The 15,388-nt window shown below is 51.3% G+C and overlaps 2 protein-coding genes across 3 annotated transcripts; both read left to right on the top strand.

Annotated features, from left to right (window-relative positions):
• Positions 1-7,648: 7,648 nt before the first annotated feature.
• On the top strand, positions 7,649-9,784 carry LTA (lymphotoxin alpha). Of its 2 annotated transcripts, none has more exons than XM_028120688.2 (4): positions 7,649-7,821; positions 8,224-8,328; positions 8,415-8,520; positions 8,763-9,784. In XM_028120688.2, exons 2-4 carry the CDS (start codon positions 8,233-8,235, stop codon positions 9,173-9,175), a joined length of 615 nt encoding a protein of 204 aa, XP_027976489.1. In that variant the 5' UTR covers positions 7,649-7,821; positions 8,224-8,232; the 3' UTR covers positions 9,176-9,784. The 2 variants fall into 2 exon arrangements, with proteins under 2 accessions (XP_027976489.1, XP_027976490.1); XM_028120689.2 differs by lacking the exon at positions 7,649-7,821 and adding an exon at positions 7,828-7,940.
• A 1,702-nt stretch (positions 9,785-11,486) lies between these two features.
• Positions 11,487-13,995, top strand: TNF (tumor necrosis factor). Its single transcript, XM_028120686.2, has 4 exons — positions 11,487-11,712; positions 12,198-12,243; positions 12,431-12,478; positions 12,776-13,995. The coding sequence occupies exons 1-4, from the start codon at positions 11,527-11,529 to the stop codon at positions 13,195-13,197; spliced, it is 702 nt and encodes a 233-aa protein (XP_027976487.2). The 5' UTR covers positions 11,487-11,526; the 3' UTR covers positions 13,198-13,995.
• The last annotated feature ends 1,393 nt before the right edge of the window (positions 13,996-15,388 follow it).

Genomic DNA, 15,388 nt, shown 5'->3' with positions numbered 1-15,388 from the left:
GTCATGATTTCAGGGTCCTGAAGTCAAGCCCCACATTGGGCTCTGTCGTGAGCGTGGAGCTTGCTTAAGACTCTCTCTCTCCCTCTGCCCTCCCCACCCTGCTCACTTGCTCGCTCGCTCTCAAAAAAAAAAAAAGTGCTAGTGAATGTAGTTGAAATTTCTTTTTAAAGATTTTATTTATTTGAGAGAGAGAGAATGAGAGATAGCACGAGAGGGAAGAGGGTCAGAGGGAGAAGCAGACTCCCTGCTGAGCAGGGAGCCCGATGTGGGACTCGATCCCAGGACTCCAGGATCATGACTTGAGCTGAAGGCAGTCGCTTAACCAACTGAGCCACCCAGGCGCCCTGTAGTTGAAATTTTTGACCATGCAACGCAAGTTAAACCAGATGGACAAGGAAAACAAGGAAAGAAGAGGGGTTGGAAGTCTTGGTGAGAATGGAGAACTAATTTGATGGGAGGAAAGAGTGGGGGGGGTGAAAAGTGAGTGGTGGTTGTGAGAGGGAAAATTCAGAGTTCAAGATCTCAAAGATGCAGCCCTTCCAAGTGATGCTGAGGTCTGAGATATGACCTTGCTCAGGGGTGCTTAAACGGGAGCAGGGAAAGAGACTGGAAAGCTATTGTAACTGAGAAAGTTGAAGCACTGAGAGGACAGTGTGAGACCATTCTGTGTGGTTTTGAAGTCTCTAAAGACGTTGGCGGGGATGAGATATGAAGAAAAACCGAGCTAGATATAAAGTTGTTAAGAGTGTGATAAAGATGTTGGTGGAAAAGACTGCTGTGCAGATAGGAAGCGCATGGCAAATGCAAAAGGCTTGGGCTTCAAGAAAAGCAAAGGAGGTTACCAATGGTGCTGGACAGTGGTCTCTCCTCTGCCCCCTGCCCCTTGTGATTGCAGAGAAGGAAGAGCAGCCTTCACCAAAGAGAAAAGGAGCAACATTAGGGTAAATCCAGGTTTCATAGTGCCAGAGGAAGACTCTTCCAAAAATGAGACAGAGAATTTGAATATATGAGGAGCTCCACAGCATACTGTGAAATGGATTGGTAGAAGTGTCGTGTGGGGTAAGGAGTCTAATCCATGGAGGTTAGATCCCAGTGAGAGTTCAGGAGAAGAAGAAAAAGACTGGAGGGTTTTGCTTCTGGAAACAGGAGGTTGCTCTTTCTGGAATTTAGAATGGAAGGTACATAGCATTTATTATGATGGAAAGAAACCCATAAATACCCGGAAGGAGGTGTTAGGGGGATGCACAAGACAAAGCATGTCTTCTAGTTCCACGGCTTTAAATGCCCATCTTCATGCTGATGACTCCCAATGTTGTCTCTCTCGCTCTGACCTTGCCTCTGAAAGCCAGACTCCTATCCAATTGCCAAGTGTCATCTCCACTTGGATGTCTGCCCAATGGATTTAGACTTAACATATTCAAAATTGAACTTTTGGTTCTCCCACCTCATCGGAATCCACGTCCCTCCCAGTTTCCCTATCATCCAGCCCCCCAAAATCCATCCAATCTATCATCGAGTCCTGTCAATTCTACCCCTGAAATATATCCCACATTTGTCTACTTCTCTCCAATTTCATGGCTGCCACCATCTTCTCTCCTATTGCTGCCATTGCCTCCTAATTGATGTCCCTGCTTTCATTCTTTCCTCCTACAATCCAGTCTGGACAAAATCTTTTTTTTTTTTAAGATTTTATTATTTATTTGAAAGAGAGAGTGAGCGAGAGAAAGAGAGCACAAGCAGGGGGAGTGGGAGAGGGAGAAGCAGGCTCCCTGCTGAGCAGAGAGCCTGATGCGGGGCTCGATCCCAGGACCCCGGGATCATGACCTGAGCCGAAGGCAGACACTTAACTGACTGAGCCACCCAGGCGCCCTAGACACAGGATCTTTTAAAAACATAAATCCGGGGCGCCTGGGTGGCTCAGAGGGTTAAGCGTCTGCTTTCGGGTCAGGTCATGCTTCCAGGGTCCTGGGATCGAGTCCTGCATCGGGCTCCCTGCTCAGCGAGGAGCCTGCTTCTCCCTCTTCCTCTGCCTGCCACTCTGTCTACTTGTGCTCTCTCTCTCTCTGTCAAATAAATAAATAAAATCTTAAAAAAATAATAAAAACAAAAATATAAATCCAATCACCTCTGCCTCACTCCTCTCTGTCCTCCTCCTCCTGCCCCCGTCCCTCCACACACACACACACGCACACACACACACACACACACACACACACACACACACACACTCTGACACCCTCCAGTCTCCCCATGGTTGAATAAAAGCCAGATGCTTTCTTTCTCTTTGAACGGTCCTGCGTGATCTGGCTCCTGCTTCCTCTCTCTGACCTCATCTCCCCCCCCCCCCGCGCCCACTCTCTCTCTGTTCCAGCCACGCCAGCTTCCTTTCTGTTCCTCAACACCCCCAGCTCATTTCTACCTTCCAGGCTTTGCAGTCGCTGTTCCTTTTGCCTGGAATGCTTCTCCCCTACACCTTCACCTGGTCACTTTTACTTGTCATTTGGGGCTCAGCTTAAATGCCACTTAGAGAGGACCTCCTGACCACTGTGTCTAAGGTAGTTCTCTGCCACTCCTCACGTGCCCTGTATTGTTTCCTCATAGCACTACTTACTGACTTCTTCTGTGTATTTCCTTTCTGCCTTGCCTTACGAGGATGTCTGATTTGTTTGCCTGTATATCCCTATTGCCTAGAACAGTGCCCAGCACATAGTAGGCACCCAATAAAAACTTAAATGGGGGCAAAAAAAAAAAAACCTTCTTAAACGAAGACATGGATGAATAAGGGGATAAAACAGGAGAAAGCTCATCTTTAGATTTGTGGCTTAGATTGGACTTACCTTTAGAGTCAGGTTTAACTATAGAGTCGGGGGTGGGGATGAGTTGATTTCAAAATTAGCTGTAGGAAACAAGATTGGTTTAGTTTAGAGGATAAGTTTATTTTCAGGTTTATTTATTGGAATGTGCTTAGAGTTGAGGTTAGGGTTGGGTAGTTTGAGTTACGATTTGGGTTGAGGTTAAATTTGAGTTAGGGTCAAAGTCAGTATTAAATCGCAATATAGGTTTTGAGGCTAAGTTCAAGTTTGAAGGTAATGTCATTTCAATCTCATTTAGAGGCCTCAGAGATTTCACTAGTTTCTCCACAAAGCCCACTGTAGAGACTGTATTTCCCTGAGTTTGGGGCACAAGACTCTAGTCATCACCCCTCCCACCCAGGGAAAGCCCCAAACCAACTGCTGGCCTCTCCAAGAAAGAAACTGAATTTCACACAACCTCCGAAACTGAGATTGAAACCAAGATTGGCCCATCTCAAGGAGCGTCCTTCAGCACATCACAAACGCCTGTGACACTGAGCCTCAGCCCAGTTCTTGCCCTTCCTTCCTCTCTGTCTCTCATGTCTCCCTGTCACTCTTTCTCACCTTCCCCTTTTTGTTCCTCAATGGCCTGTCTTCCTCTGACCTAAGTTTCTCCCTTTCTTGGTTTCTCATCGTTAATTGCAACACTGTTTTATATTTTAATATAACTGAGTTCGCTTAGTCCATCAGCTCCTACCATTAGAGAGGCAGAAAGAGACAACAGGAAGGAAAAGGAACCCCAGAGAAAGAGAGACACAGAGAAAAGAAAAGGAGCAGGGACCAAGAGGGAAACCAACAGTGACATAAGAGACCGTAGGTTAAAAGAATAAGAAGGGGCACCTGGGTGGCTCAGTTGGTTAAGTGACTGCCTTCGGCTCAGGTCATGATCCTGGAGTCCCGGGATCGAGTCCCGCATCGGGCTCCCTGCTCAGCAGGGAGTCTGCTTCTCCCTCTGACCTTCTTCCTTCTCTCTCTCTCTCTCAAATAAATAAATAAAATCTTTAAAAAAAATAAATAAAAGAATAAGAAGAAGCCAAGCTATAGGCCAAGATATTTTTTTAAAGATTTATTCATTTAGGGGCACCTGGGTGGCTTCAGTCAGTTAAGCATCTGCCTTCAGCTCAGGTCATGATCCCAGGGTCCTGGGATGGAGCCCTGCATCAGGCTCCCTGCTTGGCGAGGAGTCTGCTTCTCCCTCTACCCCTCCCCTGCTCATGATCTCTCTCTCTCTCCAATAAATAAATGAAATAAAAAAAGATTTATTCATTTATTAGAGAGAGAGAGCACATGCAAGAGCTTGTGGGAGGGACAGAGAGAGAATCTCAAGCAGACTCCCCACTGAGCGTAGAGCCCAACACGGGGCTTGGGGCTCAATAACACAACCCTGAGATCATGACCTGCGCCGAAAGAGTTGGATGCTTAATTGACTGAGCCACCCAGGTGCCCCTAGACCAAGATATTTAAAGGAGGCATCGGTGGCTACTCTTCCTCCATCACGTCTGCTCAGCCCCACCCCTGTAGATTTTGCCTAGAAACTCTCTCGTCCTTTCCATCCTCCTGCTGCTGCCTCCATGTAAATATAAGCTCTTGTCATCTCCTTACTGGTTATTGCACAACTTTCCTAACTGGTCTCCGCCTTCTGCTTTTCCCTCCAGCCCCTCAAGTCCCATACCCCAAACCATTCTTCATGCAGCTTCCAGACTCATTTTTCTGATGTACCAATCTGCATGAGTCCCTCTCTCGCTTAAAAATTTTGGTGACTCCCCATCATAATTAGAATGAAATCCAAACTTCTTTTCTTGGTTTTAAACCCTTCAGAATGGGGGCGCTCAGGTCATGATCCCGGGGTCCTGGGATTGAGCCCCGCATCAGGCTCCCTGCTCAGTGAAGAGCCTGCTTCTCCCTCTGCCTGACACTCCCCCTGCTTGTGCTCTCTCTCTCTCTCTCTCTGTCAAATAAATAAATAAAATCTTTAAAAAATAAATAAATCCTTCAGAATGTGTTCTCAGCTTACCTCCCAAGCCTCATCTCTGCTCCTTCTATTTGTACCCAAACTGTAAATAAAGTGAAGAAAAAGAAGGAAGTGAAGAGATCAGCTCAGATGGCCTTAAGTTCAATGAAATACAGGACAGCTTCACCAACTGAGAGTAAAGGGGTAAAGTTGAGGTGTAAGAGGCACAGAGATTTAGAACATCCCCTGCAAGAATATAACAGGGAATCAAGAAAGAAAGATTGAGAACTACTGAGGGCTCTCTCAGGTTAGATGGCCAGGAGGAACAGAAGGCCTCTTCTAGTGACATGACTCTCCTGCCATGTGTGGCAACCTAGGAGAAAGCCCCAAGAATGAGACCATTGAGTTTACCCAAATCCAAGTTTTTCAAGGTTGTCTTTTTTTTTTTAAATATTTTATTTATTTATTTGACAGAGAGAGACTCAGCGAGAGAGGGAACACAAGCAGGGGGAGTGGGAGAGGGAGCAGCAGGCTTCCCGCCGAGCAGGGAGCCTGATGCGGGGCTCTATTGCAGGACCCTGGGATCATGACCTGAGCCGAAGGCAGACACTTAATGACTGAGCCACCCAGGCGCCCCACACACAACCAAGTGATTCTAAAGTGCTAGTGAAGGGCTGCCTGGGTGGCTCAGTCGGTTAAGCACCTGACTATCGATTTTGGTTCTGGTCATGATTTCAGGGTCCTGAGGTCAAGCCCCACATTGGGCTCTGCCGTGGGCATGGAGCTTGTTTAAGACTCTCTCTCTCTCTCCCTCGCCGTCCCGCCCTGCTCAGGCTCTCTCTCAACACTTAATGCCTGACACCCCTCTCCCAGGCCAAGTTCAATGACTTTTCTATGGACGGCCATAAGCCCACCGTCACACTTATTCTAATTATCTGCTAACTTTCCTGTCTTCCACGCTGGTTTTTGAGTTCCCGGAGGGCATGGGAACTGTCTTTCACGTCTGTATCCTCAATGCCTTGTACAAGGTGCTCAATAAACGTTTGTGAAATAGAAAGCTAAAGAGGTGGAAGGAGAATGAAAAGAAACAGTAGTCTTATCGGCCTAGGAAGACATGAAAGGCAAAGGGCCTCAGGAAGGGGGAGGAAAGCAGGAGAAATGGCTCATACACACTCTGAATGTTACTTATGTGCCACAGGATCCCAAGACCACTCAGAAACGTTTTTCCAGAGAACAGCCCAATGCCACGGTGGTGGGGGGTGGGGGGGTGGGGAGGGAAGGGCTTTAGCCATTCAAAACCCTCAAAATGAAAGCATACCAACATCAATAAAAATAATCATGAGATTTGAGATGGCCAATTTTCTCAATCTTCCGAAACATGGATAAAATCATCTTTAGAAACCTTTTTTTTTTTAACTTACAAATTAAGTAAAAACTGGCTCATTTTTAAGAATGTTCATACCAACATCTTTCATAGTAGCCAAAAACTAGAAACAAACCAAACGTCTATCAACAGAAGAATGGGTAAATAAGAGAGTATATTCACACAATAAACTTACATCATAATAAAAAAAAAATACTGATAAATGCAACCACATGGATGAATCTCAGAAACATCATGTCGAGTGAACGAAGCCAAACCCAAACAGTACATTCTGTGTGACTTCATTTATATGACATTCAAAAACAGGAAAAACTAATCTATGGTGATAGAGGTCAGAAAGTGGTTGGTTATCTTTGGAGGGTATCAACTGGGAGAGGGGCATGAGAGAACTCTCTGGGGACCTTAAAATATGTCGAACTGAGGGGTGGCTACATGGCTATAAACAGATGGAAAAGCTCACCAGGCTGTAAACTTAAGAGACGTGCACCTTACCGTACCTAAGTTGAAAGGGGGAAATCTTAAACAGTATCCGGGCTCTGCAATTGCAGCTTCCAGATAAGCCCTTTGGTTGTCCCCACCCTACCCTAGCTCACCACCCTCAAGCTCCTCCTGTGTGGCCTTCCCTGTAGAGAGCTTTGGAAATTGCTACGTTCCTCAATCCCAGAGTATGTGTTTGTTTGGGGTTATATAAATCTGACCTGGGGTGCCTAGGTGGCTCAGTCAGTTAAGCGTCTGCCTTCGGCTCAGGTCATGACCCCGGGGTCCTGGGATCGAGTCCCACATCGGGCTCCCTGCTCAGCGGGGAGTCTGCTTGGAATTCTCCCTCTCCCTCTCCTGCCCCTCCCCCCAAATAAACAAATAAATAAATAAAATCTTTAAAAAAATAATAAATCTGATCCGCGGAGGCCACCCGAGGACATCCTTCAGGAGTGAGATGAGACCTCAGCCTACATGAATGCATGGCAACATCTCTCAGTAGGGGAACCATGACATTTATCTTCCCATCCAGGACACTTGTGGGAACAAAAGGGAGATCCATGAACATTTTCACCAGGACGACAAGCATAAACCAGAATGTCCAGGGCAAAGGGGTATATAATGCAACTTCTTGATAGAAAACCTGCCAGACGACCAGGAAAGTACACATACTGGGACGAGGGTGACTTGAACCATTTGGGACAAAGATGGGGGTAGAAGAGGAGGAAATGGGCACAGAGAGTAGCCTGTAATCAACCAAGGGTGCAGAGGTGTTATATATAATCGCTCTTCAGGGAACCGGGCCTCCAGCCCACGCCCCAGCTGCTCCCCCCCGCCCTCCTCCCCGAATTGACTGTCCCTTCTCTGGAACTCCTAAGCCTGACCCCGCTCCCTGGCCCTCCCAGCCCACGGTTCCCCTGACCCCGCTCCCTTTCCCAGAACTCAGTCGTCTGAGCCCCCAGTCTGTGGTTCACTCCTGGGCCTCAGCCTTTCCTGCCTTCGACTGAAACGGCGGCATCTTCTCAGCCCTGGGGGCTTCCCCGGGGCCCAGCCCGGGGCCTAGAACCCGCCCGCCGCCTGCCACGCCGCCACGCTGCCACCGCCGCTTCCTCTATAAAGGGACCCAGGCGTCCAGGCCCAGGGGCCCCGCATAGCAGGTGAGACTCTCCCGGCCCGTCTCCTCCTCGGGCTGCCCGGCGCTGGACTCCCCTGGGCACCCCGCCCCTCCGCCCGCGCCGCGGCCCCTCCCGTGCCGCCTGCCTGGGGCCGGGCCCCGGTGGGTTCCGAGCGGTTTGTTCCCCTCTCTCGGAGTCTTCATCAGCCAGTCTTTGTTCTCTCTGTCTCTGTCACACGTTCTCTGTTTCTGCCACGATCCCTCTCTGTTCCCTTCCCGTGTCTGTTTCTCTTTCTGTGGCCCCCCTGCTCACATTGGGGTTTTCCGGCCGGCACCTTGTCCCCTTCTCTCCTCTGTGGCCCTGGCTCTGCCGTGGCTGTCTCCGCCGGCAGGAGGCCCGTCACCGCCCCGGGCCCCGCCCCGCTCACTGTCTCTCTCCCCGCAGGTTCTCCCCATGACACCACCTGGACGGCTCTACCTCCTGAGGGTGTGCAGCGCCCCCCTCCTCCTCCTTCTGGGGCTGCTGCTGGCCCTGCCGCCTGAGGCCCAGGTGAGGCAGCAGGAGAATGGGGGCTGCAGGGGTGGCCCCGCCAAACTTTGGGCCCTAGAGCCACGCTCCACCCTCTTGTCCCCTAGGGGCTTCCTGGTGTGGGCAGCTCACCCTCAGCCCCCCGGACTGCCTACCAGCACCCTCAGAAGCACTTCGCACCAGGCACCCTCAAACCTGCTGCTCATCTTATTGGTAAACATCACCTGGCCGCCCGGACATGTCGCCCCCAGCTCTCCTCCTATGCCCCCTTCAAGGGACCAAGCATCTATTGCACCTCCCTCCCAGCTCCCCCATCCCCCAGAACAGAGGTACCCCACTCCCGTCTGTCCTCCCAGCCATCCCCCAGGAACTCGGCCCAGCACCTACATCCTCAGGGATTAAGAGTGCTGACCCCCAGGTTCTCAACCTCTCGCATCCCTTCTGGCTCTTCCTAGGAGACCCCAGCACCCAGAACTCACTGCGCTGGAGAGCAAACACGGATCGTGCCTTCCTCCGCCATGGCTTCTCTTTGAGCAACAATTCCCTCCTGGTCCCCACCAGTGGCCTCTACTTTGTCTACTCCCAGGTGGTCTTCTCTGGGGAAGGCTGCTTCCCCAAGGCCACCCCCACCCCTCTCTACCTGGCCCACGAGGTCCAGCTCTTCTCCTCCCAGTACCCTTTCCACGTGCCTCTCCTCAGCGCTCAGAAGTCCGTGTGCCCAGGGCCACAGGGACCTTGGGTGCGCTCCGTGTACCAGGGAGCTGTGTTCCTGCTCACCCAGGGAGATCAGCTCTCCACTCACACAGATGGCGTCTCCCACCTACTCCTCAGCCCCAGTAGTGTCTTCTTTGGAGCCTTTGCTCTGTAGAAAAATCCAGAAAAAAAAAATAATTGATTTCAAGATCTCCTCCCCATTTTGCCTCCATTCCGACCACTTCAAGGGTCACCGCGCCTCTCTTTTGATCCTTCCAATAGCCTCAAGTCTCCCCTGCTCGTGTTACCTGGCGCTTCCAAAGAAGGAATTCTAGGCACCCCAGGGGACCATACCTCCTTTCAGCAAACCCCAATGCTAGGCTGAGGATTTCAAGTCTGCCTAGAAATTCCTGCCCAAAGCTCTTCCTCTGTCCTGCCAGTCGAAAGAGGACCTAGCCCTGGACATGGAGGGGTCAGACGCCGGGGGAAGCTTGGGAGGACGGCAGAGAGGCAGGGGAGGGGGAATTATTTATGCAGGGGAAAACTTAAATTATTTATTTATGGAGGATGGAGGGAAGGGAATAACAGAGGGCCACCGGAAGAGAGAGAAATATGCCTAAGAGATGAAGAGCAAGAGAACATTTGGCATAAGGATAACACAGTGAAAGAGAAGACAAGTGGGGCTGAGACACTGGGGAGCTCTAGAAGGAAGCAAAAAACTCTTCAGGTCCAACCACTGCTTGACTAAACACCCCATGAGGAGACATCTGCACCTTCGATGAAGCCCAATAAACCTCTTTTCTCTGAAATACTGTCTATGTCTGTCTGTCTGGGAGGGGAGAATTTCCCAGGTCTCCCAGAAATGGAAGGAGGACAGGGCCTCAGAAGAGACAGGAACTGTGGGCCACAAGGAGACGAAGGGGCCTTAGGAGCTCTGGGGAGATGTGGTGGAATCACAGGGGTGAGGCAGCCCGACCATGGCAGGGAAACCAAAGGATAAGCTGGGAAGAAAAAGGTAAAATGGGGGCCCAAGGTCTGGAGGAGTGGAAGTCAGGGCACCACTGGCAGATATGGCCACGTAGAGAGGCTCTGGGGAATGGGGGTTACAGGGGTCCTCTGGGGAGAAGTGACCACACCAAAGGGTGTTCAGGACTATGGGGGTGGACATGGGGATCCTCTGGAAGAATGGAGTGGGAGACCCCCAAGGCTGGGGGGATGGGGAATACAGGAGACGTTTCAGGAGACATGGTCACACAGAGGGGCTCTGAGGGCTAGGGCTATCTCCAGAAATCCGGAGGGCACTAGAGGTCTTTGGGATACATGGCTACACCCAGGGGCTCTGACAGATGGGGCCTTCATGCAAAACTCAGGGCCTCAGATTCCCTTGGAAGCCAAGACTGAAACCAGCACTGCTGAGTCCCTGGTCAGAATGAAAGGAGAAGGCCTGCCCTCATGGGGTTCGTGAATTCCCAGGGTTGCTTTCGCTCCCACTGGGGCTGTCCCAAGCGTGTCCCTGCCATTTACCGCCCCCTCCCCAGCCCTTTCAGAGACCCCATCCACATCCCCCGCCTCAAGCTCCCCTCTCTCAAGCTCCTTTTTTTTTTTTTTAAAGATTTTATTTATTTATTTGACAGAGAGAGACACAGCGAGAGAGGGAACACAAGCAGGGGGTAGTGGGAGAGGGGGAAGCCGGCTTCCCGCAGAGCAGGGAGCCGGATGCGGGGCTCGATCCCAGGACCACGGGATCATGACCTAAGCTGAAAGCAGATGCTTAACAGCTGAGCCACCCAGGCGCCCCTCGCAAGCTCCTTTTTCCCCCAGGGACCCAAACACATGTCTCAGGACCCAGCAGAGCTTTCCCTCCACGTTTTCTCCCCATCAAGGTGTCAGCTTTCTGAAGCCCCTCCCACGTCTAGCTCTACACCTACCTAAGTCCAGTCTGGAAATCAGAGGAACAGACCACAGACCTGAGCCTCAAAAAAAAAAAAAAAAAAAAAAAAAAGGAGGGAATGGGAATTGGGAGCAGAGGGAAACTGGGGTCCAGCCTCCAGGGTCCTACATACACCGCAGTGACTGGCCCAGCAAGCCCCCCTCAGAATCCGAGTGGGGCGGGTAGGAAGTATCCTTGATGCCTGGGTGTCCCCAACTTTCCAAACCCCCGCCCCCGCGATGGAGAAGAAACCGAGACAGAAGGTGTAGGGCCCACTACCGCTTCCTCCAGATGAGCTCATGGGTTTCTCCACCAAGGAAGTTTTCCGCTGGTTGAATGAGAGCCTTTCCCCGCCCTCTTCTCGCCCCACGGGTATATAAATGCAGCTGTTTGCACACCCAGCCAGCAGAAGCTCCCTCAGCGAGGACACCAGGGCACCGGCCAGGAGAGAGAGAAGCAACTCCAGACCCCCTGCAAATAACCTCTCAGACGACACACCCCCAGACAAGCAGCCAGGCGATTCTCTCCCTCTAATACCCACTGCCCCAGGGCTCTACCATCTCCCAACTGGACCGAGCCCCGCTGGGAAGAACGCCATGAGCACTGAAAGCATGATCCGGGACGTGGAGCTGGCCGAGGAGGCACTCCCCGAGAAGGCAGGGGGCCCCCAGGGCTCCAGAAGGTGCTTGTGCCTCAGCCTCTTCTCCTTCCTCCTGGTTGCAGGGGCCACCACGCTCTTCTGCCTGCTGCACTTCGGAGTGATCGGCCCCCAGAGGGAAGAGGTGAGCGCCCCAGCAGGCTCGGCTCATTCTCAGGGGGTCGGGGAAAGAGGTGTGCTGATGGGGACCGGTGAGAGAGAAAACGTGGAGAAAGCTGGGGAGGCAGAAAGGGCCATGGAGAGAGATGGGGAAAGAGAGAGAGGGAGGGAGCTCACTGAATGCTTCTCGAATGAACGAACGAGCCCGCAGACATGTGGAGAAATGTGGGGAGAGATGTGGGGAGAGGGATGGGAACAGAACAAGTGATATGAATAAAGATGGTGAGACAGAAAGATGTGGACGATATGAGAGAGATAAGGAGAGATGTGAGGGAAGAGATAAGGAAAGATGAAGATAGGGTGTCTACTCGTGGAGGACACTCAGTGAAAGTGTTGTGCAAGGACTGAATGGTGAGAGAAAACTAGAGTACGAGCTACAGAAGCAGCCTGGCTGTTTCTCATTTAGGGGTGACTTGCTCTGATGCTAAATCTCCTTCTTCTCTCCAACAGCTCCCAGATGGCCTCCAACTAATCAACCCTCTGGCCCAGACAGTCAGTAAGTGTCTCCAAAAGCCTCTCTCCTAATTCTGCGCTTGGGTGGCGGTGGGGGTTGGTCCCAGGATAGCAGCAGTCGGGGAAATTCAGGGTTTTGGTTGGAGGGGAGGAGGCATGGAGGTCAAAGTAGCGGATCTTTCCCAGGAAGCTTAAGGGTCTCACCGTTTTCTTTCTTCTTTCCTCCTCAGAATCATCTTCTCGAACTCCAAGTGACAAGCCTGTAGCTCATGTTGTAGGTAAGAGCTCTGAGGATTCAGCCGGCGGGCAGTGAAGCAGATAGGATGTGGAGGGATAGGATTTGGGGGCTGAACTCAGGCTGAGGGTAGACAGACCTTGGAGATGGTATGAGAAGGACTCGCCGGCCTTGAGGGGGATACTCAGAAGCTTGTGGCCAGATGGGAGGTGGGAAGACCGACAGAGGGGACAGGAACCGGATGTGGAGGGGTGTGCAGAACTTGAGGGCCAGGATGTGGAGAGTGGAACTGACAGGGTCACACTGACTCACCCCTCCCTCCTTCTCTCCTTCCCTCCAGCAAACCCCGAGGCTGAGGGGCAACTCCAGTGGCTGAACCGGCGTGCCAATGCCCTCCTGGCCAATGGTGTGGAGCTGACAGACAACCAGCTAATAGTGCCATCAGACGGGCTGTACCTCATCTACTCCCAGGTCCTCTTCAAGGGCCAAGGATGCCCTTCCACCCATGTGCTCCTCACCCACACCATCAGCCGCTTCGCCGTCTCCTACCAGACCAAGGTCAACCTCCTCTCTGCCATCAAGAGCCCTTGCCAAAGGGAGACCCCAGAGGGGACTGAGGCCAAGCCCTGGTACGAGCCCATCTACCTGGGAGGGGTCTTCCAACTGGAGAAGGGTGATCGACTCAGCGCTGAGATCAACCTGCCTGACTATCTCGACTTTGCCGAGTCCGGGCAGGTCTACTTTGGAATCATTGCCCTGTGAGGGCGCGGGACGTCCATCCTTGCCCACCTCAACCCCTTTATTATCTACTTCCTCTGACCCCCCCCCACCCCCTTCTGGCTTAGAAAGAGAATTAGGGGCTCAGGGCTGGGCCCCAAGCTTAGAACTTTAAACAACAACACTTACAAACCTAAGATCCAGGGATGTGTGACCAGGACACTGGAGCATTGGCCCCTACCAAGAATGCAAACTGGGGCTTCCAGCACTCACTGGAGACCTCAGGTTTGGATCCCTCAATGCAACCTGGAACACTTGGAATGTGGGGATCAGGGAACCTTTAGTTCTGGCTGGAACGTCCCTTGAGAAGATCTCACCTAGAACCTGACATGAGTGGACCTCAGGCGTCCCTTTCTTTAAATGTTTCCAGACTCTTCCTGAGAAGGAAAGCCCAGCCCCTCCCACATGGGGCCAGGTCTCTCTATTTATGTTTGCACTTGTGATTATTTATTATTTATTTATTATTTATTTATTTACTGATGAATGTATTTATTTGGGAGGTTGGGGTGTCCTGGGAGACCGAATGTAGGGGCTGCCTTGGCTCAGACATGTTTTCTGTGAAAACGGAGCTGAACTCTAAGGCTGTTCCCACCTGGCCTCCTGGCCTCTGTGCCTCCTTTTGCTTATGTTTTTCAAAAATATTTATCTGATCCAATTATCTAAATAATGCTGATTTGGTGACTGACTGTCGCTACATCGCTGAACCTCTGCTCCCCAGGGGAGTTATGTCTGTAACCGCCCTACTGGTCAGTGGCGAGAAATAAAACGTGCTTAAAAAAGAAACACCGTCTCTTTCTTGGAATTAATTCTGCATCTTCCTCTCCTTGGGGATGGGAGGCCACTCCCTAAAGTCCTCTCTCTACAAGCCTGAACCTAGGGCACCTGGGTGGCTCAGTGTGTTGGGCGTCCGACTCTTGATTTTGGCTCAGGTCATGATCTCAGGCTGGTGGGATGGAGCCCCCGAGTCTCAGCTGGGAGTCTGCTTCTCTCCCTCTCTCTCTGCCCCTCCCTCGGCTCACTCGCATGTGCACGCGCTCTCTCTCTCTCTTTCTCTCAAATAGATGAATAAATCTTAAAAATAAAAAAATCCCTGAACCCATAAAATAAATACAAATAAAAGTTAAAAAAAAAAAAAAAAAAAGATCCCTGAACACAGTTCCCACTCGGGGGACTACTGGGGCTCTGGAGACCCTGCATATAACAAAGCCCTGGCAAATAGGCCCCTCCCCCAGGAAACTGGAGCCTGAACCTAATTACCTCTCCCTCAGGGCACGGGAATTTCCGACTCTGGGAATTCCAATGGGGAAGTCCTGCACCTCAAGTGCCCAGGTGAGATTTCCTGCTGTTCCTGCAGTTGCAGCCTGAGAGAGAGAGTCTGGGAAGGGTCACATTCTCAGGCACCTGAATCACAGCCAAAGGACTTCCAGACCTTCAGGCATCAGGGCTCCAAATTGCCTGATCCCAGGCTCCCCCAGCAGCCCTAACTGTACAACCTGAATCAGTTACTGAGCCTCATCTCCCCATGAAGACAGGACCACCTCCCGCCTATGGGGCCACAAGAGAAGAGAAGACCTAAGCTACATCAGAGCGCCCAGCATAGCACTTGGCAGAGTAAGCACTCAGTGAATTCTGACTTTCTCCTTTGTCCAGCCACCAGCCGTTCTATCTGCTTCTGTCTCTCAGTGAGTGGAATTGAAGAGACGAAAGAAAATTTAAAAACAGGAATTGGATGCGAGTGAAGGACTCACAAGCCAGCTCTCACATATGTTCTTGGTGAATGATGAGGGGAGGGTCATGAGCTAGATGGGCTGGAAAGAGAAAAGCACCCTCTCTCCTCAGGAAAGTTCTTCTGGACACAGAGTCACACACAAATATGGAGTCAGAAATGAAGACGCAGGGACGCCTGAGTGGCTCAGTCGGTTAAGGGTCTGCCTTCGGCTCAGGTCATGGTCCCGGGGTCCTGGGATCGAGGCCCGCATCGGGCTCCCTGCTCCGCGGGAAGCCTGCTTCTCCCTCTCCCTCTGCCCCTGCTCGTGTTCCCTCTCTCGCTGTCTCTCTCTGTCAAATAAATAAATAAATAAATAAATAAAATCTTAAAAAAAAAAAAAAAGAAAAGAAATGAAGACCCAGAGAGTTGGAGTCCCCACCAGGTTCAGAAGTTGGGGTTTCCTTCCTG

The sequence above is a fragment of the Eumetopias jubatus genome, unplaced genomic scaffold, assembly GCF_037043125.1.
Source record: "Eumetopias jubatus isolate StellerSeaLion01/CBP00866 unplaced genomic scaffold, mEumJub1_p1.0 scaffold_6, whole genome shotgun sequence".
NCBI classification, from domain to species: domain Eukaryota; kingdom Metazoa; phylum Chordata; class Mammalia; order Carnivora; family Otariidae; genus Eumetopias; species Eumetopias jubatus.
This window is presented reverse-complemented; position numbering and strand designations above follow the sequence as displayed.